At 43.0% G+C, this 21,745-nt stretch overlaps 1 protein-coding gene across 1 annotated transcript in view; it reads left to right on the top strand.

Moving 5' to 3' along the window:
• ANTXR1 (ANTXR cell adhesion molecule 1) overlaps nt 1-21,745 on the top strand; it is a 110,894-nt gene that overhangs the window by 40,625 nt on the left and 48,524 nt on the right. The window contains exon 10 of the mRNA XM_087875776.1: nt 3,696-3,794. Within this exon, the coding sequence (XP_087731902.1) occupies nt 3,696-3,794 (99 nt within the window). The remainder of the gene's footprint in view (nt 1-3,695; nt 3,795-21,745) is intronic.

Genomic DNA, 21,745 nt, shown 5'->3' with positions numbered 1-21,745 from the left:
TCTTATTTTGGGGGAAACAGGGTAAATCCAACTCCCCTCTTGAATTCTGTTGACCCTTATCTAACTAACCAGGAGCTCACCATTAGTTAAGAAGGTTCTCGTGCATAGGCTATAGCAGTAAATCAGTTTAATTGAACCTTCATGTGATCTTCTGCATCTGACAGAAGTCCTCTTCCGAGGTCCTCCTTGGGACTCAGTTGGGAAGCCAGAGAGGCTGTTGACTCTAGAGATAGGATGGTCCAATGAAAGAAAGTCACCTGAGAAAGGAGGATGAAGCAGACTCTTTGGTCTTGCTGCACAGTTGTGCACACAGTCAAGAATGCTACCAAACCTCCCATTGATTGAGATGTCCTGGTCCTTGATGCCTTCACTCCTGTTTCGCTAATCAGCTGTCTTGATAAACCCCTATTTATCTATGAAATCTGAAATAACACGATGGGGATTATTCCTCTTCTCTGCAAAGGATGGGTGTTTGTATCTTCTACCTGGCTACACGCTTCCCTGAATGAGCTCATCAGGGAATGTCTTAGGATGCTGTGCAGCTGAATCTTTGGGATGAATTGTCTATGGAGGTTCTCCGTCCTCCAGGTCTTGGTTGTCCCAAAGGTGCTTTTTCAAGAAGCAACTGGTCTTTCTGGTTTTTCTTTGAAGACGTTTCACTTCTCATCCAAGAAGCTTTTTCATGATGGGGAATGGGCCAAAGAGGCCATCCATGTCCAAATTGAACAGCCCTCTCTCAACAGAGGGGAGAGAGGGATATGACATCATCTATCTCCAGTCTACAAGACAGTCCTCCTTTCAGCAGTGCCAAGAAGACTCCACACCCATTTGCACCACTCAGGTGACCCTGACGACACAGATAAATGTCCAGGTGGCCTCAATGGCTTTCCAAAAAGGATGCAAATGACCAACTGTCTGCAAGGAGTATAAAACCTTCCATCCTCCACCATCCAGCCAGAGCTGAAGAAGCTTCTGCATAAACTTTTCTTTCTTTTGATGAGTTGGCTTAATGGAGGTTTATACTTTCTCTAGGCGAAAATTGATACTTTAAAACTCTATATGTATTATATTACTCTCTGCAATTCTATCCATATTGTTATACTTTTTTTTCTGTATTTTTTAAATAATTTTCAATAAAAAAATTTTTTTTAAAAAAAGCTTCTTGCGTGAGAAGCAGTGGTGAAATCCAGCCGGATGTATCCGGCTCGCACGAACCGGTAGCGCCGGTCGCGGGAGGCTCTGTCCACCCACCGGGACATCATTACAACCTGTTTTTGACCCTCTGCACATGCACAGAAGGCTCTGCGCATAGCGTACGCACACTTCCGTGTGCTCCTGTTCCCGAACCGGTAGCGAAGATAAGTGGATTTCACCGATGGTGAGAAGTGAAACGTCTTCAAAGAAAAACCAGAATGTCCAGCTGCCTCTTGGAAAGAAAAGCAACCAGAGTCTTGGAGCAGAGCCTAGATTCCTGAGTCAACTCGTATGCTTTGTGCAGCTACAGTGCAGGAGACGTGCCCCCCCCCTTCCTGCCCCCAAGGCATGGATTTAGAGAGACAGCGAGTGGGCGATGGCTCTTGAGCATCAGAGATAATGTTGATTCAGCAGAAAGCGGGGTCACTCGGCTTCAAAGCATTGGAAGTCATCCTTCCTTGCTCCCCGATCATCCCTTTCGTTTTAAGCACTCTTGCACAGACAGAATTTGCTGACTGCAGGGCAGAAGTGCTGCTTCTGACTTTCCGAGGCTTTTTTCCCTACAGCAGCAGCTCAAAAGGTGCGGCTCTGATCCCTTTTATCCCACTGATCATTAAGGGCATTTAGAGGCTTCTGGGCTTCCTTTTGGCTGGGCTTTCCCCCCCCCTCCCCGATTGAAAGGCAGATGCTCCTTGGACCAGAAAACATGATTTTGGATCCATGTTTCTCAGTCCCAGCAACTTTCAAATGTACGGACTTCAAATTTGGTAGTACAGTGGTCTAAAGCACCCTGTTATCAAGTTATTAAGACCAGCTGCCTGCAATTACTGCAAGTTCAAATCTCACCAGGCTCCAGGTTGACTCAGCCTTCCATCCTTTCTAAGGTAGGTGAAATGAGGACCCGATTTGTGGGGGCAATAAGCTGACTTTGTATAAATATACAAAAGGATGAAGGCTATTGCTTAGCGCATTGTAAGCCGCCCTGAGTCTCCGGAGAAGGGCGGCATATAAATTTAAAAAAAAAATTTTTTTTTTCAACTGTTGAGCACACGGGGCCAAAAGTTCAGTCGAAATTAGTGTCGGACCAAATATGATTGAAATGGCACTAAAACAGACACACACACACACAAGTTCTGCATTGTGTAGTTGTTTCTCCCAAATTCCCCAAAAATGTTCAATTTCTTTCTTAAGGGTAATAAACCCTTAAAACCAATCGCCTGCAGACCAATTTTTTTCCAGTGACATTCCTTCACAGGCATGATATTGGACCGAGGTTTTACAAAATATTAAGTGTTCCATGAATTTCTTCCTAAAAAATGTTTTAATTGTCTTTTTTAGGATGATGAGATAAAATCGTATCCTAAGACTATATCACCATATATATTTTTTTCTTTCTGTTGTTGGTTACTGCTCAAACTCCCCCCTCAAATCCCTTCTCTGATGCTAGAAGAAAACAGCTACAAACAGATGGACTGTATAAAGAGGTCATTTACATCATTTTCCGAAATGATTCTGTTACACATTTCGGGAGCATTTGTGAGGGCTTCTGTTTCTGTTGAGCCTTATTCAAGTTTGCCTCTGCTAATTATTTGTCTTCTTCTAACATCTCTTTGGGCCCAAATATATTCTGCCACATTCTCAGGACCTAAATTAAGATGACTGCCCTCCCAAAAATAAATCGAGACTTAGCTTAATTGTGGAGTTTTTGGTGCTCTCTGAGCTTGCTGGTTTGCCTGCAGATGTTTCATTACCAGGCCATTTAGCATCTTCATGTTCAACAAAACATCTGCAAAAGAACCACCAAGCTCAGAAAGCACCAAGGAGTCCACAGTCCAACTCTGAGCTACATAGAGTCTCTTCTGTTGTTATTGTCAAGATTCGGTGTCGTCTCAAATAAACTGCATTTTAAACAAATAGTCCTTGATCAAAATCTTTCATTTATTAGGCACAACAATCGAAACTCCGACTCAGTTGCAGCCAACACTGACTTCCTGGTCCAAACCCTCCCTTTCCTTTCCCCACTACTCTGCTTCTCATTGGCCATCTTCCAAGTCTGTTATCTACTACTTCAGCTCAAAGGAATTTCCCCCCTCCCAACCCATCTCCTAGGGGATAGTATCTCCAGGGAAAATAAGTAGGTGAAAAGTCAAGCGTCCTCTTGCCAGATGCCCCCACCTTCTCCTTCTTATGTCAGCACTGGAGTGAATGCAGCTTGGAGTGTTGACAGTTATCTTGATTTTCCCAGTTGGTAGAAAGCTGGGAGTCAGGTCAAAAAAGTAAAATCAAACAATCCATTAATAAAATGCCTGAGCCGGGTTCCTTCATCTTGCATTATCATTTAATTATAATTTTAATGAATCAGCAATTATTTTAAAATCATGAAGAACATCTAGATGGCCACTAGGACTAAAAAGATTGACTTGATAGCACCTAATCAATCAAGTGTTTTAAAAAAAACCTCTAATGCTCTTCTCAAATAAATTATTTCTCTTTACTTTCAGAATCCTTCCAAGTTGTGGTGACAGGAAATGGCTTCCGACATGCCCGGAATGTGGATCGAGTCCTCTGTAGCTTCAGAATCAACGAGACAGTCACGCTTAGTAAGTTGTCCTCCTGTCCTATCAACCAATCAACCCTGCATGTCTAATGATTTTATGTACTTTTACTGATTTCCTAAGGATGCTGAAAGCAAAATTGATACCATCACCAACATGATGGTGATGATGATGATGATGGTTATGATGATGATGATGATGATTCCAGTCCTAATAATGGTTGTGTTGCATTGTTCATTTGTGTGGAGTTTGCGGCATTGACTGAAAATCCTCATGGAAGGAAGGAGTGCTGTGGCTCGGTCTTGCCTGACCGAGTTCATTCAAGTGTCCTTGACACAAGAGAAGAAGGTTGATAGGAATCCAGAGTTATCTTTAGGGTATGGTCAAAAAAAGACAAGATGGAAGTGGCTATGGTGTTCCCCATGAGATGCACCTAAGAATGGGTAGAGCTTCAGTCTCACATCATCTTGACTTTTCTGTCTGCATCCTATGGTCCTCTCTGGAGCTCATCTGTTGACAACTGATGATGATGGAAGTGTTGGTGTTAAGCTCAGCTGCCTTCTCCCTTGTTGCACTTGGGAACAAGGACATGGACATCCCAAAGGTGCTTTTTGAAGAGACAACTGGACTTTCTGGTTTTTCTTTGAAGACGTTTTGCTTCTCATCCAAGAAGCTTCTTCAGCTGAACTGAAGTGAAGAAGCTTCTTGGATGGGAAGCGAAACGTCTTCAAAGAAAAACCAGAAAGTCCAGTTGCCTCTTCAAAAAGCACCTTTGAGACAACCATGATCTGGATGACAGAGAATCTCCACAGATATTTAAGGACATGAGAGATTTTTCTTTTTCTGTATCTTTTTGCCCTTTGCTACTATTGGGCTGGATTCACACAACACGCTGCTTTCTAAACCCAGGTTAATAAAATGAACACCAGTCAGGTACTCGTACAACATATTTATTTGAGGGAATTGAACCACTCTTCAGTTACTGCAATGCTTAAGCTCAAGGCTTGATTTGTTCAACGTGTTCAAGGAAACAGAAAAAAGGGAAATGCGAATCACCAAGCCATTCCCAAAAAAACTCTGTTTTTAATCTGACATCCAAATTCAGTTGTTCAGTTAAAGTTTGGGACGGGAGTCTCTCAATCTCAGCAACTTTAAGATGCATGGACTTCAACTCCAAGAATTCCCCAGGCCTAAAAATAACCACAGCAGCTGTGACAATAGCACAAAAATACAGCAGAATAAAAAGATAGCTAATGGTAAATAAGCAGCTTGCTCCAGACAAGTCTATGTTCTGGAATAGAATAGAATAGAATAGAATAGAATAGAATAGAATAGAATAGAATAGAATAGAATAGAATAGAATAGAATAGAATAGAATAGAATAGAATAGAATAGAATAGAATAGAATAGAATAGAATTCTTTATTGGCCAAGTGTGATTGGACACACAAGGAATTTGTCTTTGGTGCATACGCTCTCGGTGTACATAAAAGAAAAGAGACATTTGTCAAGAATCATAAGGTACAACACTTAATGATAGTCACAGAGTACAAATAAGCAATCAAATCATACTAGGAAACAGTCAATATAAAACGTAAGGATACCAGCAACAAGGTTAGAGTCATACAGTCATAAGTGGGAGGAGATGGGTGATAGGAACGATGAGAAGATTAATAGTAGTGCAGACTTAGTGAATAGTTTGACAGTGTTGAGGGAATTATTTGTTTAGCAGAGTGATGACGTTCGGGGAAAAACTGTTCTTGTGTCTTGTTGTTCTGGTGTGCAGTGCTTTATAGCGTTGTTTGGAGAGTAGGAGTTGAGACAGTTGATGTCCAGGATGTGAGGGGTCTGGAGATATTTTCCCAGCCCTCTTTTTGACTTGTGCAGGATACAGGTCCTCAATGGAAGGCAGGTTGGTAGCCATGTTTTTTTCTGCAGTTCTAATGATCCTCTGAAGTCTGTTTCTGTCTTGTGGGGTTGCAGAACCAAACCAGACAGTTATGGAGGTGCAGATGACAGACTCGCTAATTCCTCGGTAGAACTGGATCAGCAGCTCCTTGGGCAGTTTGAGCTTCCTGAGTTGGCGCAGAAAGAACGTTCTTTGTTGTGCTTTTTTGATGATGTTTTTGATGTTAGGTGTCCATCTTAGATCTTGAGATATGGTAGAACCTAGAAATTTGAAGGTCTCTACTGTTGATACTGTGTTGCCTAGTAACCCACCCATCTTACCAGAAGAGATGGCAAAAAGCACACTAGAGAGTTGTGAATTCACAGCCGTTTCAGGACCATCACTCCCTGGCTTCTGAAATGTTTTTAAACCATTCACAGCAGTTCCCTGAGAATACAGCTGTGGCACTTATAGCAAGTGTACCATAACCTTATTACATAAGTACGTCACTTGACTATGTGGGCAATGAAGTCATGTCTCACCACTCACCATTTTATTTTCTTACACATTGGGCAAAATAGCCAACCCTTGATGGGATTTTGATGGAATCAAAAAGTTTCAACTTGCTTTCAAAATACAAGAAGAGTTGGAGTTGCGTGAAACTCCATGGGAAAAAGAATTCACACCATGGAGGCCATCCCAAAGAAGGGAGAGGTTCTCAGATGTCCTTTCTGAAGGCCTGTATGGTCTGGCCCATCCCCATGTTGTGTACATAACACTTAAAGATAAGAACCACCCTTTGGATTGGACACGAGAGCCAACTACTCTCAATTAGGTGTTATTTTATGCTGGTGGGATTGGCCTAGTCATGGGGAAGCTTCCTGCAGCTGGCAAGACCAAGAACTACACCCATTTCAGGGAGGTGTCTTTAATGCTTGTCTTGATACATACCAGAATCTTGGAAGCCACTCAAGGAGTGTCCGTCCCTCATTTATACTGAGATCATGAAGGTGGAGACCTTTGAATGGCTTGAAATGCTTCTTCGTGGATTTTTCTCCATATGAGCTGAGTTGCAATTTATAAGATCAGGCAGCCTGCAGAATCTCCTTCCATCCTTCGTCTCTTGAAGGCTTAGATCATCTCTCCTTCCCATTCTTTTCCCAGTCCCTCCATGGTTACCACCATGTTTTACAGCTTCCAGCATGCTCCAAAGATAACACCTCGTGGAGGGCATTGCAGGAATCCAGCAACGAGGACATCATCCTGCTTGCAAACAATGCCTATGAGAGGAAGCTGAGCATCAATTGGTACTGCATCCAGTTTTGGTCACCACACTATAAAAAAGATGTTGAGACTCTAGAAAGAGTGCAGCGAAGAGCAACCAAGATGATGAAGGGACTGGAGGCTAAAACATACTATGAATGGTTTCAGGAACTGGGCATGGCTAGTGAAGAGAAGGACCAGGGGAGACAGGATAGCAGTCTTCCAATATTTGAGGGGCTTCCACAGAGAGGAGGGGTTCAAGCTATTTTCCAAAGCACCTGAAGGCCAGAGAAGGAACAATGGATGGAAACTGAGCAAGGAGAGATTCAACCTGGAAATAAGGAGGAATTTCCAGAGAGCAATCAACCAGTGGAACAGAAGTTGCCTTCAGAAGTTGTGGGAGCTTCATCACTGGAGGCTTTCAAGAAGAGATTGGACTGCCATCTGTCAAGAATGGTGTAGGGTCTCCTGCTTGGATGGGGGGTCGGACTAGATGACCTACAAGGTCCCTTCCAACTCTGTTAATCTGTTAATCCATAATTTTCTGTTGCTGTTCTCTGTCGGTGCTCATATTCTATCTAGTTCCAGATCTGGATGGGACAAAAGAATGCAAAGAACTCAGGGGTTCTCCTGCGGGGAGACTGAGCATTAAAAGTGAGTGATGGGAAGGCATGTAGGGGTACAGACCACCATGTGGCTCAGCACCTGACTCCATTTTACAGTCGTAGCTCATATAACAGGCAAGAACTATAGTAGCTAATGTAAAGAAGTTTCACATGCTACTTGGAAATCGATGAATCGAAAACGGCCACTGGAATGCCCGTGAAACCCCTGGGGATCAGCTCCGATCTCAGAGGAGCACTGAAACAAGCCAAATTTGAACCTTGAGTAACACTCAGGGAAAACCAGATCCCAAAGGAAGTTTTTCCGGTGGTGACATTTACCCATGAAAACTGCCATCCTTGTGGGAAAAAAGGAGCGATTTTGCTGAAGTGTGGAAATGGATAGAGAAGCCACAAAAAGGCCACAACGAAGAAGAAGGGGGGGGAAAAAAAACAAAGGCAAAAACAGCAACTCTAGGTAGATCAAAGAGGCCAAGAGGCCAACATGAATATTTTTGAATTAAAAATAAAAGGGAAACATTAAGAGAGGAAACTCTTGTTTTAGAAGAGATTCTTCCAAATGTAAGAACTTTTTCCCAGCCCTGTTGTGCTAAATCTCGCATTGCTCTCACACAACTTTACTCAAATCATAACTAGCCCAACAGTTTTGTGCCACAATTCTGCTTTATGCTTTATCTCAGAAAATATCGCCTCTTCTTCCTCCTCCTCCTCGATCTTCTTCCTCCTTCTCCTGAAACCCACTCCATTCCCACAACCATTCCAACATCAGGACGTTGCACAACATTTTTCTTCCTTCATTTTTATTTTTTGTCTAGAGAACAAAATTCCCACAAACTCATTTCTGAGTTTATGTGAGACTCTTTCTACCTGGCTTCCAAAGAGTTTGTGTGGTACTTGAGGGCTGTCCCAGAAAAGAGGGGGTAAATCTACTCTCCGGAGCACCTGAGGGCAGGGCAAGAAGTAACAGGTGGAAGATCATTCAAGAGAGATCCAACCTAGAAGTAAGGATAAATTTCCTGGCCGTGAGAGCAATGAATCAGTGGAACAACTTGCCTCCAGAAGTTGTGAATGCTCCAACACTGGAAGTTTTTAAGAAGATGTTGGATAACCATTTGTCTGAAGTGGTGTAGGGTTTCCTGCCTGGGCAGGGGGTTGGACTAGAAGACCTCTGAGGTCCCTTCCAGCCCTAGGATTCTGTGGTGCCTTTCTGTGAGGCAGGCAGTAGGGACAATGGATGCCAAGGAGAACAGCTTCCAGAGGTTTTCCTCCTGTAAATCTAACTTTCTCCCTGAAAAGTTCTAGCTTTCCAATGGATGGAATGCAGTGCTAGAGTTGACAGTGGACAATGCTGAGGTGGCGCAATGGTTAGAGTGCAGTACTGCAGCTACTTCAGCTGACTGCTAGTTCAGCAGATCAGCGGATCAAATCTCACCGGCTCAAGGTTGACTCAGCCTTCCATCCTTCCGAGGTGGGTAAAATGAGGACCCAGATTGTTGGGGGAAATATGCTATTTAGTATACTGTCTTTGGTGTAAGCCGCCCAGAGTCCTCAGAGAGTGGGCGGCATAGAAATATGACTAATAAATAAAATAAATAAATGCAAAGATGCAGAGACCCCCAAACCACTTGAATTCTTTTAAGCCTCCATTCTCCCCAGTTGTTGGTAGTGGGGGAGTTCCTGGTGTGGAGAAACCTTGTGTCAGGCCTGGAAGCCATCTTTTCTGATGGATCTTTAGGCCTGCCACATTTACTACTACTGTGGGAAACTGGGAGGGGGGATTGTATGGAGCACGGGTGATATTTAGTCAAAATAACATTCCTTTCTCAGAGAGTCAAGGACATCTTGCCCTGCACCTGGAAGGCTGGAACTGGGAGGCATCTCCAGTTGGGACGGTGCTTTGATTGGACCATGTGATGGATTTGTGGGTGTTGGGCAGGGACTTGGTCTTTCCTTTGGGTGGGGAAAACCTGGAAGCTTTCAGATTAGGGTTTTCCCAGATGTGCCAATAGGACATCTCTAATAAAATGGAACTTTGAGGAAACTCAAGCCTCGGAGTTTTCTTTAGTTGGGGGTGTTCCTTGGAACCCTGACACCTTGAGTATAAAACCATTTATTAAGGCAGGAGCAAATGTCTCTATTTTAGAAGTTCCATCTGCCATATTGGAGAGCAGAGAATCCGAAAGGCAGATTTACGCACAGTACGGTTTCAAAAGACGGATGGGAAGTCAAAGAAAGTTCAAAAGCCCCTTTGTATCTGGAGATCAAAAGGTGCTGTTCACCATGAAGAAAGATGCTGCTCAGCCAGCAATCAAAAAGTATTTTTCAATTTTATGGATCTTTCTATCAAGACTTCACATGCTGAATGTTATTGATCAGAGCTCCCCTTAATCGGAAGCAGGCTTCCCCAAGTTAGTTTTATTTTCTGGCAAAGGATGATGGGAAATGAAGGTCCTACACATCTGGAGAACGCCAAGAGGGCTAACATTGAGGATAGCTAAAACCAGCCTCCCAGAACTCGTGCTAAATATTTTCCCGTTTGGAACCTCGGAAGATTTTGAAACCGATAGCAGTCCACCTTTTGAAGGATTCTTCCAATTCTGCAAAGTTTCCTCTCGGGAAAATAACACCCCCTTTGCCCCAAACAGCTGGAGAAATAGAAAGATTTGTGGGAACCCAGCAGAAACCTCAACTGTTGAAAAGAAACAAAAAGGAAATAAGAAAATGTAGTTGCTTCTATATAACTACGCAACCACACTGCCCAAAACACCTGGCTGGGTTCCAGGATGTATAACTTCCAAGAGAAACATTGGCATCCAATTTCTGAAGTACGCTCATCCTGACTTCCAACCAAACGCCAATAAGATGAAGCGAACGGTGGCCTTTTTCCTACTTGTGCCTAACTCTGGCCCAAACATGTCCTGGCAAACCCCTTTTTTTCTGCCACGTTCCCATGAGGTTGCTTCCATCAGGGCGTTGTGGCAGTTTGAGCAGAAGACTGAAGTAGCGTGATGGGTGAGTGCTGGCACTTGGGACAGCTGGAGTGTGTAGTCCAGTGGTGAGTTGCTCCCGGTTCGCACCGGTTCTATAGAACCGGTAGTAAAACTGGCGGGAGGCTCCACCCACCAACCCCGACGTCATCAAAACGCTTCTGTGCTTGCGCAGAAGAGCGCGTGTGACCCCGCTGTGAACCGGTAGTAAAGTAGAACCCACCCGTGGTGTAACCCACCTAGGAAAGGAAAGATGGGGGAGAGAAATTGCTACTTGAGACACAGTTCCTTGGAAGCACCAGGCTTTATTTCACTTGGGTTACAGCAGAAATTTCGAAGATGAGAAACAGAACAGCAAAGACGTTTAGGTTACTTGTCTGTTCTAGTTAATCAATGATCCATACAAGTTCCAGCATGAAGAAACCATCCTGAAAAATAAAAGCCTGCCACAATCTAAGAGAGAGGAAATGTCAAAGGACATGAAAGGAGTAAAAATTAGACTGTTTATCCAACTGAAGGCCTGAGAAAGGTTGAGAACATCCATCAGAAATGGTCTCCAGGAATTGGTTTCCCACAATCGTAGGAGCTATGGTCGGCCATTTTGGTCATCAGATCCAGTCTCTCCAGAATAATTGGCTCCACTTTAGTGCCTCTCGATGAGGAGTTCTTGAGAAGGTCTCCAGAAGCAGCCATGCCTGAGCTAGAAGCCTCAACTTACTCTTCTTGGGGGTAGTGAACAACTCCCATCATCCCCAGCCAGTGTGGTGGTGATCAGGAGGGTATGTTGAACACCGAGTCCAGCAAGCCTACTTCTATGGTTTTCAAACTTGGCAAATTTAAGATGCGTGGACTTCAACTCCCAGAATTCCCCAGCCGTCCTGGTGCATCTGGAATGGCCTGGCTTGATGTGAATCTCTTTTTTTATTCCATTTTCAGCCAGGAAAATGTCTCATTTCTTCATGGACTTTATTTGCAATCATACTTTGGCTGGAGGCAGAGCCGAAGCGAGGCCGTCCACGTAAACCAGGCGTGGGGAACGATAGCCCATATACCACTCCCAGAATTCTGGCCGGCTCAGGAATTCTGGGAGTCGAAGTCCACAGGCTGTAAAAGGGCCAACGTTCCCCACCTCTGGATCAAACACTCGGTGAAGGCAAAAGGGTCCAGAAATGTCGTTCTTCTCCCAACAACCTTTGCCGTCCACAGAAGAAGCAAACTCCATAAGACAGCCCTCTCTCTTTTTCTGCTTCTCCGTCTCCTCCTTCCCCGCCTACCCAGCAAGCAGCTTCGTCAGTAACTTTGGCATCCGGAGGCCATTCGGTGCTGCTGCTACGCAAACTGGGCTGCTTCAGCATGATTTGGGACATGGTTTTCATTAGAGCATTAGCCAAACACTCATTCTTCATTTGATGCCCTTTCCAGCAGGCGATTTGGTCTGGCGTGGGGCGGAGGGAAGGCACCAGTCGCTCGTTCTCTCGGCGTTCTTGCCTCCCCACAAAATGGGTTCCATTTTTTTTTTTAAAGGGACTTTTCTTGGAAGGAATATTCTCTCCTCTCTCTCTCTTTAATGAGAGTCAGAAACTTTTTGGGGCCAGAATAAGCAAACATTTCTGGAGAGTGTGAAGATTTCCAAGGTATTCTTTGGAGGCCTCTGGCAATTCTCTTGGACTGAAAGCTGCCGAACAAGGAAGCAGAGGAAATTCAGCCATTCAAAGCCCTGTCCTCCTACAGGTACCTCCTGCACCAGATCAACTATGAGAAAGGAAAGGAAAGGAAAGGAAAGGAAAGGAAAGGAAAGGAAAGGAAAGGAAAGGAAAGGAAAGGAAAGGAAAGGAGGGAAGGGAGGGGAGGGGAGGGGAGGGGAGGGGAGGGAAGGGAAGGGAAGGGAAGGGAAGGGAAGGGAAGGGAAGGGAAGGGAAGGGGGAAAGGGAAGGAAAGGAAAGGAAAGGAAAGGAGGAAAGGAAAGAAGGAAAGGAAAAAGGAAAGGAAAGGAAGGGAAGGGAAGGGAAGGGAAAAAGAAGAAAGAAAGAAAGAAAGAAAGAAAGAAAGAAAGAAAGAAAGAAAGAAAGAAAGAAGGAAGGAAAGAAGGAAAGAAGGAAAGAAGGAAAGAAGGAAAGAAAGGAAAGAAAGAAAGAAAGAAAGAGTAAGGGAGGAAGGAAGGAAGGAAGGAAGAAGGAAGGAAAGAAAGAGGAAGGAAGGAAGAAGAGAAGAGAAGAGAAGAGAAGAGAAGAAGAGAATTCACAGAGTAGAAAGACTGTCTCGCTTTCATTTCCTTCAGGTGCAAAGAGAAAAAAATTCCTAAAAATACATGGATAATCTGGATGGCTCTTCCTTTGACCATGACACGAGAGTCAGAAACACACAGAAGCTATAATGGAAACCTTTAAAAGGAGGATTCGTGTGAGAGTTTTGAAAATAAACCACACCCCTTTTCCATCCACGTTGCATCGTGGCTATGTCCCTGAGGTTGCTGAGGTTCCTCAGAAAGTGATGACACTTTCGGCTGTCCACCTGTGCCTCACCTGGATGCTTTGTCTCCTGAGGCTGTTGTCCACCTGCTGCTTCAGGGATCCCTTGCAGGCTCCAGACAGTTCATAAGGGGGCCACCATCTTGAGCTGTGGAGACTCCTTTATTTTCCTGAGACGGCTTCCATAATTTCTTCCTTTTTTTTTTTTTGCAAAAAGTTTTTCATTTTTTAAACAAAAACAACATAAAAAACATCATCCTTCCAAACAATCACAGACAGTGTTTCGATCGGTTAAAATCATTTCATGCTCTCAAAGAATTTTCACAATCTCATTATATGACAAATGTTCTTTCCTCTAGCAGAAAACAAATATTTAAACGTTTTATCAAATTTCCTTTCGTATATAATATTTAATTCCCATGCTTTATTATCTACCCATTGATAAAATAGCTCCCATATCAAACAATATAGTTTCTCTTCCTGTTCTCTTATTTCAAGTGTCAATCTACTCATTTCAGCACAATCCAACATTTTCTTAATAATTTCTTCATCAGTAATTCGCTTGTCTCCTTTCCAATTTTTTGCAAATGCAATTCTAGCCGCTGTTAAAATATTCACAATATTCTCTATGAGACGGCTTCCATAATTTCTGTCTTTTCAATGCACCTCCCATAGGCAGAGCAATGAGTCGTATCCTACGGCTTCTCCAAGAATTCATCCTTCAGATCTTGCCAGCTTAATGCCATGGTTTCTTTAGCTAAGGAGTTTATCTAAATGGGGAAGATGCAAAAACGTTCAACCTCTCCTTCGACGGAAGGCCCTGGAGCAGTGGTGAAACCCAAATTTTTTTACTACCGGTTCTGTAGGCGTGGCTTGGTGGGCGTGGTGTGACTTGGTGGGCGTGGCAGGGGAAGGGTACTGCAAAATCCCCATTCCCTCCCCACTCCTGGGGGAAGGATATTGCAAAATCTCCATTCCCATTCCATTCTGGGGCCAGCCAGAGGTGGTATTTGCCGGTTCTCCGAACTACTCAAAATTTCCGCTACCAGTTCTCCAGAACCTGTCAGAACCTGCCGGATTTTGCTCCTGCCCTGGAGGGCTTCCTGAGCACTTCCTGCAAGTTCTCCTGGCAGTTAAAGGTTTTTTTTATTTTTGTTTTCTGGATTTCTTTTCCTTTTCACTTGCCAAACTAGCCTACAGCTTTGCAATTTCCTGGTTGTCAGCTTCCCAAGTCCTAATCTTGCCCAACTCATCTTGGCTTGGCTTGTTCGGGATCATCCAAGAATAGCTAAGCGCAGGAGCCACACCCATGCTGTTGAAGAACTGCCCCTTTGTGCATCCATCAACTTGGCTTGCGGGTACAAAAGGGCGGGGCTTTGCAGCATCCCGCCCACCATCGTGGCTCTTGGCCCTCCCCCAGGGGCTCTCCTGGCAAAAACACCGCCATCGATGGCGGCTTGATGGAAAATTCCCTCCAGATGGCCATAGGGACACCTTCATCTCTTCTTGACAACGGCAGGGATTGCCGTGTCCTTCTTCCAGGATTTTTTTTTTTTTAAAAAAAAAACCTTCCCATTGTGGGATTTTTAGTGGTTTCCCATCATCCTAGTTTTCCCTCAAGCATCAGAGCCAATGGGTGACTTTGAGTCGGTAACTATCTCAGTGCAAACCACTTCACAGAGATGTTGCGGTGGGGAAAATAAGAGAGAAGAGCATTATATAAACTCCTCTGAGTTGTACAAAATAAAGACAGGGGTGTAAAGTTAAAAATTGACCAATAAATTAGTTAGGGAGGGAGGGAGGAATGGAAGGAGAGAGAGAGAGAGAGAGAGAGAGAGAGAGAGAGAGAGAGAGAGAGAGAGAGAGAGAGAGAGAGAAAGAAAGAAAGGAGAGAGAAAGAAAGAAAAAAGAAAAAGAAAGAAAGAAAGAAAAAAGGAAGGAAGGAGAGAAAAAGACCCTTGATAGTACAGTGGTCTAAGCACCCTGTTATTAACACAGCTGCCTGCAATTACTGCAAGTTCGAATCTCCCCAGGCTCAAGGTTGACTCAGCCTTCCATCCTTTCTAAGGTAGGTAAACTGAGGATCCAGTTTGTGGGGACAATAAGCTGACTTTGTATAAACATACAAAAGTATGAAGGCTATTGCTTAACGCATTGTAAGCCTCCCTGAGTCTCCAGAGAAGGGCGGCATATAAATCAAATTTAAAAAAAAAGAAAGAACGAAAGAAAAAGAAAGAGAAAGAAAAAAGAAAGAAATAGGAATAAAGGAAGGAGAGAGAGAGAGAGAGAGAGAGAGAGAGAGAAAGAAAGAAAGAAAGAAAGAAAGAAAGAAAGAAAGAAAGAAAGAAAGAAAGAAAGAAAGAAAGAAAGAAAGAAAGAGAAAGAAAGAAAGAAAAACCCAGCTAATCAAGTCCGACTCTGCTTTGATTTTTTTTTTTTTTAAATCAATCTAAGTTGAACAGGGCTTGCTTGGCAATATGCTCTATATTTAGTTAATTTCATTTCATTTCCACTGAAATAGTTGCTGGATTCTCCCATCCTTTTTAAATCACGCAGCACCCAGCAGGCCTTTGAAGAATCCCAAGGTGTCTGTGGCCATCGGAGACGATGCCTCCTTGCCCTAAAGTTTTGTGCAACAGAAGGAGAACCAGGATTGCAACCAGGTTAGATAGCCAGGATCCCCTCCCCCTCTTCACCTAAGATAGCAGTTTCCAAACTTGCCAGCTTTAAGACTGATGGACTCTCAGAATTCCTCAGGCAAGTTTGGCCTAAGACAAAGGAGAACGATACAGATCCTTCTTATACTGCCAGATTTTTTTTCTTAAAGATGATTTTTAATTAACTCTGACCTGGCAGGTGGCCAAGGGAAGCCCTACCTTCCAATCTGATCTCTTTCCAAGAATTGTTTTAAGACCTTTGTGGAACTAGGAAGGTGATGCAATTCAGTCTTTTGTTTTGAAGCAGTCAGGAACCTTCCTTCTTTTAATATACCGAGGGCTCGAATCAACTTGTCCTATGACATGTTGTTGTCCTTAAAAAACAAAATTGTATTTTAATTGGAGTGTTGGGATCTAGTTGCATGTTGAGGCATCAATGGACGTGAGGTGGATGTTGGCTCCTTGGAGTGAGCTGGCTAAGGAGACGAGAGTCTGGAAGGGGGTCCATTGGCCTCCTTTTGAAGGAGTTTTCAGACAGGTTTGTGGGTCAAAAAAAGTCATGATGTCGGTTGTAATGATGCAAGCAAAATCCCACCCCTTTTTAACATGCACGATGCATGTGGTTCTGGAGCCATCTTGTCTTGTTCGACTCCTTCACGACTCTGGATACTCTTGCTCTGCGATTCAGCAACAAGGCCGAGATTGCTGTGAATTCTTCTTTGGGAACCTCACCAGTTTGCTTCTGCAAAATGGGCCCTGGGACAGCTACTGAGGTCTTCAGAAGTTTTTTGAGGGCTGGTGGTGCAGGGGTGAAATCCAGCAGGTTCTGACAGGTTCTGGAGAACCGGTAGCGGAAATTTTGAGCAGTTCGGAGAACCGGCAAATACCACCTCTGGCTGGCCCCAGGAGTGGGGTGGGAATGGGGATTTTGCAGTATCCTTCCCCTGCCATGCCTACCAAGCCACACCATGCCCACCAATCCACACCCACAGAACCGGTAGTAAAAAAAAAATGGATTAACTGTGATGGCCATCACTGTCTTCCATTTGGCTTCTTGGGGTCCTTATTTTTCTTTTTTCCACATGGCCTTTTTTGAGAATTTTAATTAATTAATTAATTAAATTTATATGCCACCCCTCTCCAAAGACTGATAAGCCTGGTTACCTCTTGGCATGCTCAAGAGAGCTTGTTCGTCTGTCTTCCTAACATGCCCACAACATGGGCCCACCGCCATCCCCATTTCTCCCTATCTGGATTCCCAGTTTCAACATTTGTTTCGCAACCGACCATTTCCAGGAAGAAGTCAGAGGAAAATTATGTAAACGAATGCTTTGTTTGTGTGCCGGGAATGATGAAGAAGGAAAACTGTCTCGTGCCTGCGATGAAGCAAAACACCATTTCGCTGAGCAAAATATCAACCCTACACACACACCCCTTAGCTGAACGGGGGTCCCCCCCCCAGGAGCGCCAGACAACAAAAGAAGATCGGATGAAACACGGAGGAGACCACAGCCGTCTTATGAAATATTCTCAGAAAGTGGAAACATGAGGTCTTGAGTCACGACAGTGATAAATGAGATCGATGATGAATGAGACTAGCCAGAGAGTTTCAAGGCTGGGAAAAACACACCAGCAACTATTTTTGTCTAGCTATGATTTCATGCTTATACCTCTTAATCTCCCTGGCCCTGCAGGCTGAGGATGATGGGAACCGTAGTGCAACACCTCTACCTGCTTGGTGTTCAGAAGGACCACAGAGCCAACCTCTCACAACCAGATATGCCAAAGTGGATGAAATTTTAAGAAGAAACTAATCTAAAAATATTTGATATGCCTAAAGGGGGGGAAAAAGTATAATCTATTCCTTGGGGATTTCACAAAGGCCAACTATCTCTCCAACTCTAAAAGACATGGCAATACTTTGCCATGTTTTCCAATGTTGCAAAGACTTCTTCATTCCTTCTTATTTATTTATTTATTTATTTTATTTATTTTATTTGATTTATATGCCGCCCTTCTCTGAAGACTCAGGGCGGCTTACAATGTGCTCAGCAATAGCCTTCATCCTTTTTGTATATTTATACAAAGTCAGCTTATTGCCCCCACAAACTGGGTCCTCATTTCACCCACCTTAGAAAGGATGGAAGGCTGAGTCAACCTTGAGCCTTGGCAAGATTCGAACCTGCAGTAATTGCAGGCAGCTGGTCTTAATAACCAGCTTAATAACAGGGTGCCTTAGACCACTGTACTACCAAGGCTCTTGCTTTACAGATCCACAATGGAAACAAAAGGGAGCTCTGAAACCTGGCACTTAACTATGAAAGTTGTTTGTTTGTTTCAGTTGTTTTGTTTGAAAACTTTCCTCCTCGGTAGATGAGGCCCAGAATATTTTACAGGATTCAGTTAAAAAACAAAATACGATTTTGGAGCGCTTAAGTGGAAAAACAGGAATGGCAAGAAATTTATTTCGTTGGCTTCTTGTTCAACTTTTTCAGTAGTTCTGCTTGTCTATGACATAGTCTATTCTTTCATTTAAGGAAAAAGGTTCTGGGAACGTGAGGACACGCAGTTCTTTAAGGGTTCGTAAAGAAAGAAAAGAGAAGGAAGAAATATTCTTGTGGCTTAGATAAACAAGAAAAGAATCCCTGATGTTTTTTGCACATACCACGACAAGTCAAGCTATGGTATAAGCATTGGTGGTACAGAGTTCATCTTTTCATTCTTCCTGCATCCAAATTTCTCTTCAATTTTGCAAATTCATCAATCTCCCAGATGAGGAAGGATACACAGTGTTCTTCTTAGGAGGCAATTTCCTTGCTGTAGGAATTGCAAAAGAAATTGATATCATGTGCACCAGGAGGAAAACACAATTGCCTCAGAATAACCCAGGAAGGAATGTGCTGGGGCAAGATTTGTTTTCACAAGAGAAGCCCCAAACCATGAGCAGATGAGAGAGAGGCTCCTTTTGGGTGTGATTGTCTACCTTCCAATATGAAAAAAAAAATACTCTATCTGCTACTGCAGGTAATTATGGAAACTTGAGTAGAGTAGGGTAGGGTAGGGTAGGGTAGAGTAGAATAAGGGTAGGGTAAGGTAGAAAGAATAGAATAGAATAGAAACTTGAGTAGAGTAGGGTAAGGTAGGGTAGAGTAGAGTAAGATAAGGGTAGGGTAGGGTAGGGTAGGGTAGGGTAGGGTAGGGTAGAGTAGAGTACAGTAGAGTAGAGTAGAGTAGAGTAGAATAGAATAGAATAGAATAGAATAGAATAGAATAGAATAGAATAGAATAGAATAGAATAGAATAGAATAGAATAGAATAGAATAGAATAGAATAGAATAGAATAGAATAGAATATTCTTTATTGGCCAAGTGTGATTGGACACAAGGAATTTGTCTCCAGTGCATAAGCTCTCAGTGTACATACAAACAACAAAGTGATAAGTCACAGATCACAAATCATAGCTACAATCATTAAACATACACCATAACCACAAGTGATGATCATAAGATACCGATAGGAGAAAGTAATAAAGATGAGAAAAGTGAGAAGGATAATAGCAATAGAGCCTACTTCATGGGTAAATATTTATAGGCCTAAGACAGTGCTGTGGGAATTAGGTGTTCAGCGGAGTGATGGTACAGGGGAAGAAATTGTCTAGTTGTTTTGTCATGTTGAAGAGAAGACATTCAGATTCTTAATACTGTAGGAGGAGAACTTTATTAGTTTCTTCTTCTTGTTGTGCAATATCCATCATCGGACATTGACGAACATGTTGGCGATCATTGTTAGCCTATGGTGGAAAGAAATGTTGGTCTGTGGTGGCATCTAATGAAGGGAGCGGCTGTTCAAAAAACCTGATCCTTTTAATAAAATCTGGTAGCTGGACTCCAAATAGCACAGAACTCATAACGATCTCTCCTAAGAAGACTCCGTGACTCCCAGAGCAAAATTTTATCAGCAAAAACTGTGAAATTAGCAACCTCAAGAGTTTAGAATCCCGGTCCGTGATGTTCCACGATTGGCATTTCATCCAATTATTTTTCAATCAGGGAGAAACTTTCCTTCCTTGAGCAGAAGAGTTGTAAGCAGTGTTAGATATTTTGGAGCTTTAGGAAAGGGGTGGGGCTTCATTTATTTATTTTGGAAGGGGGGAAAAAAAGAGCTTGCTCTGGTGCAGACCTTGGCTATTTTTTTTTTAATTTTTGCAGATTCTAAAGGATTTGCTGAGTGCAGCTGAGGTTTTCTTTTCAGCTGCCTCCCATTGTGAAGTGCACACATTTAGTGGCGGCGTTATGTTTGCAGGCTCGCATAACTCTGGCCAGCCATGATATGCAGGCCCCTCTTCTGTCAGCTTCCCTCCCCCAGTCTGCAGTCTCAGAATTATAATACTCTGGTGGGCTGTTGCGATGGTTACAGATGTGTGTTTTGAGTGCTCATTCTCAGGTTGCTTAGAAGTTGCCAGTTGACTTCTCCCATAAAACAAGTCAGAAATGCATCTGGATAATCAGTCCCCAAAAAAAAAAAACCTGTGCAAAAGTTAAGATACGTTTTAGCTTGCTTATACTGTACCCCAGCCACGAGTAACTTCAGAATGGGAAGGTTGCTTTATCTGAAAATAAAACTGTAGCTGTGTTGAGTGTTACTCTTACGCACCAAGGTAGAGTAGAAGATCAATTGCTCCTGGTGAGAAAAAGAAGAATCGTTTACAAAGCTAACCTTCAGAAGTCCCAAAGGTAATTTTTTTCAAGAGGCAACTAGACTTTCTGGTTTTTCTTTGAAGACGTTTTGCTTCTCATCCAAGAAGCTTCTTCAGCTTTGAAGCTTCTTCTGCTCAGAGCTGAAGAAGCTTCTTGGATGAGAAGCGAAACGTCTTTAAAGAAAAATGAGGAAGTCCAGTTGCCTTCTGAAAAAAATTACCTCTGGGACAACCATGATCTGGAGGACTGAGAATCTCCATAGACCTCTAATCTTCAGAAGTGGAGACTGAGTACAGCCTAGTCTAGAAAAGGGCTTATGTTCTGGAGCAGAACTACTAGCCTGCTCCAGATCCAGGACCATCCAATCTTCCTCCAACCACCAGTTGGATTTACTACAAATACTTTGAGTTCCTGCCTCATCAGGTTGAGTCACACCACGGAAGGTCTATGAAAAACCAGTGTCAGATTAACCTGGAGGAAATGTGTTATTTAATCTGAAAAGAGATTAAGACTTCTCTTCTGGAGGGTTTTAAAAAATCAAATAAGATTATCAAGGCCAAAGATTACAACAAGATTATGATCCACACAATTCCACTTTAAAAGAGGGGAATTGGGACCTTGAGGTGAAATTTGTGATCCTGTCCAGCTGTTTCTTCCATGTGTTTTTGGCAAAAAATCCAAAACAAAACAAGACTCCATTAATTAAAATCTGACTTTGCTTACTCAGGCTCCATCCATGGAGAAGTCTGTTCCAACAGAAACAGTTCATTGGAAGATTTAAAGATAAATCTGCAAGTCCCTCAGATATCTTTGGTCAGTAATGAGCAGGATGACATTCAATGAACTGAGGTCAGTCCAGATAGAGTAGAGATGGACCCATGGATCTGTGTGCACGAGAGACACAAGCAGAAGCCTTGAATGAATCATTTGTGGCCAGTGAAGAAATAAGATCTGGGCGTCTTCCAGAACCAGCCAGATGGCATAGATAGTGGAGGATGGGCATTCTTCTGAGATTCACTGGTACAACTGGAAGGGACTGGAGAATTAGAATAGAATAGAATAGAATAGAATAGAATAGAATAGAATAGAATAGAATAGAATAGAATAGAATAGAATAGAATAGAATAGAATAGAATAGAATAGAATAGAATAGAATAGAATAGAATAGAATAGAATTCTTTATTGGCCAAGTGTGATTGGACACACAAGGAATTTTTGGAGGATGCTATAGTTGAGCAAGGCTGTCCTGGGTTCATTTGATGCTTATTTGTGGAAGGGTTAGCATTACTTTATATCTCATGGACCGTTGGATTGCTTGACATTCATGAGCATTTCAGCAGAGGCATGACGCTGACCCATTTTGCACCGCGCAGGGATGAAATGAAGTAGAATGTTGCCTCTTGGGTTGGACAAA

The sequence above is a fragment of the Pantherophis guttatus genome, chromosome 9 (genome assembly GCF_059756535.1).
Source record: "Pantherophis guttatus breed Tessera chromosome 9, ASM5975653v1, whole genome shotgun sequence".
In the NCBI taxonomy this organism is placed as follows: Eukaryota; Metazoa; Chordata; class Lepidosauria; order Squamata; family Colubridae; genus Pantherophis; species Pantherophis guttatus.
Note: the sequence above shows the minus strand (reverse complement) of the source record. Positions and strands in the feature narration are given on the sequence as shown.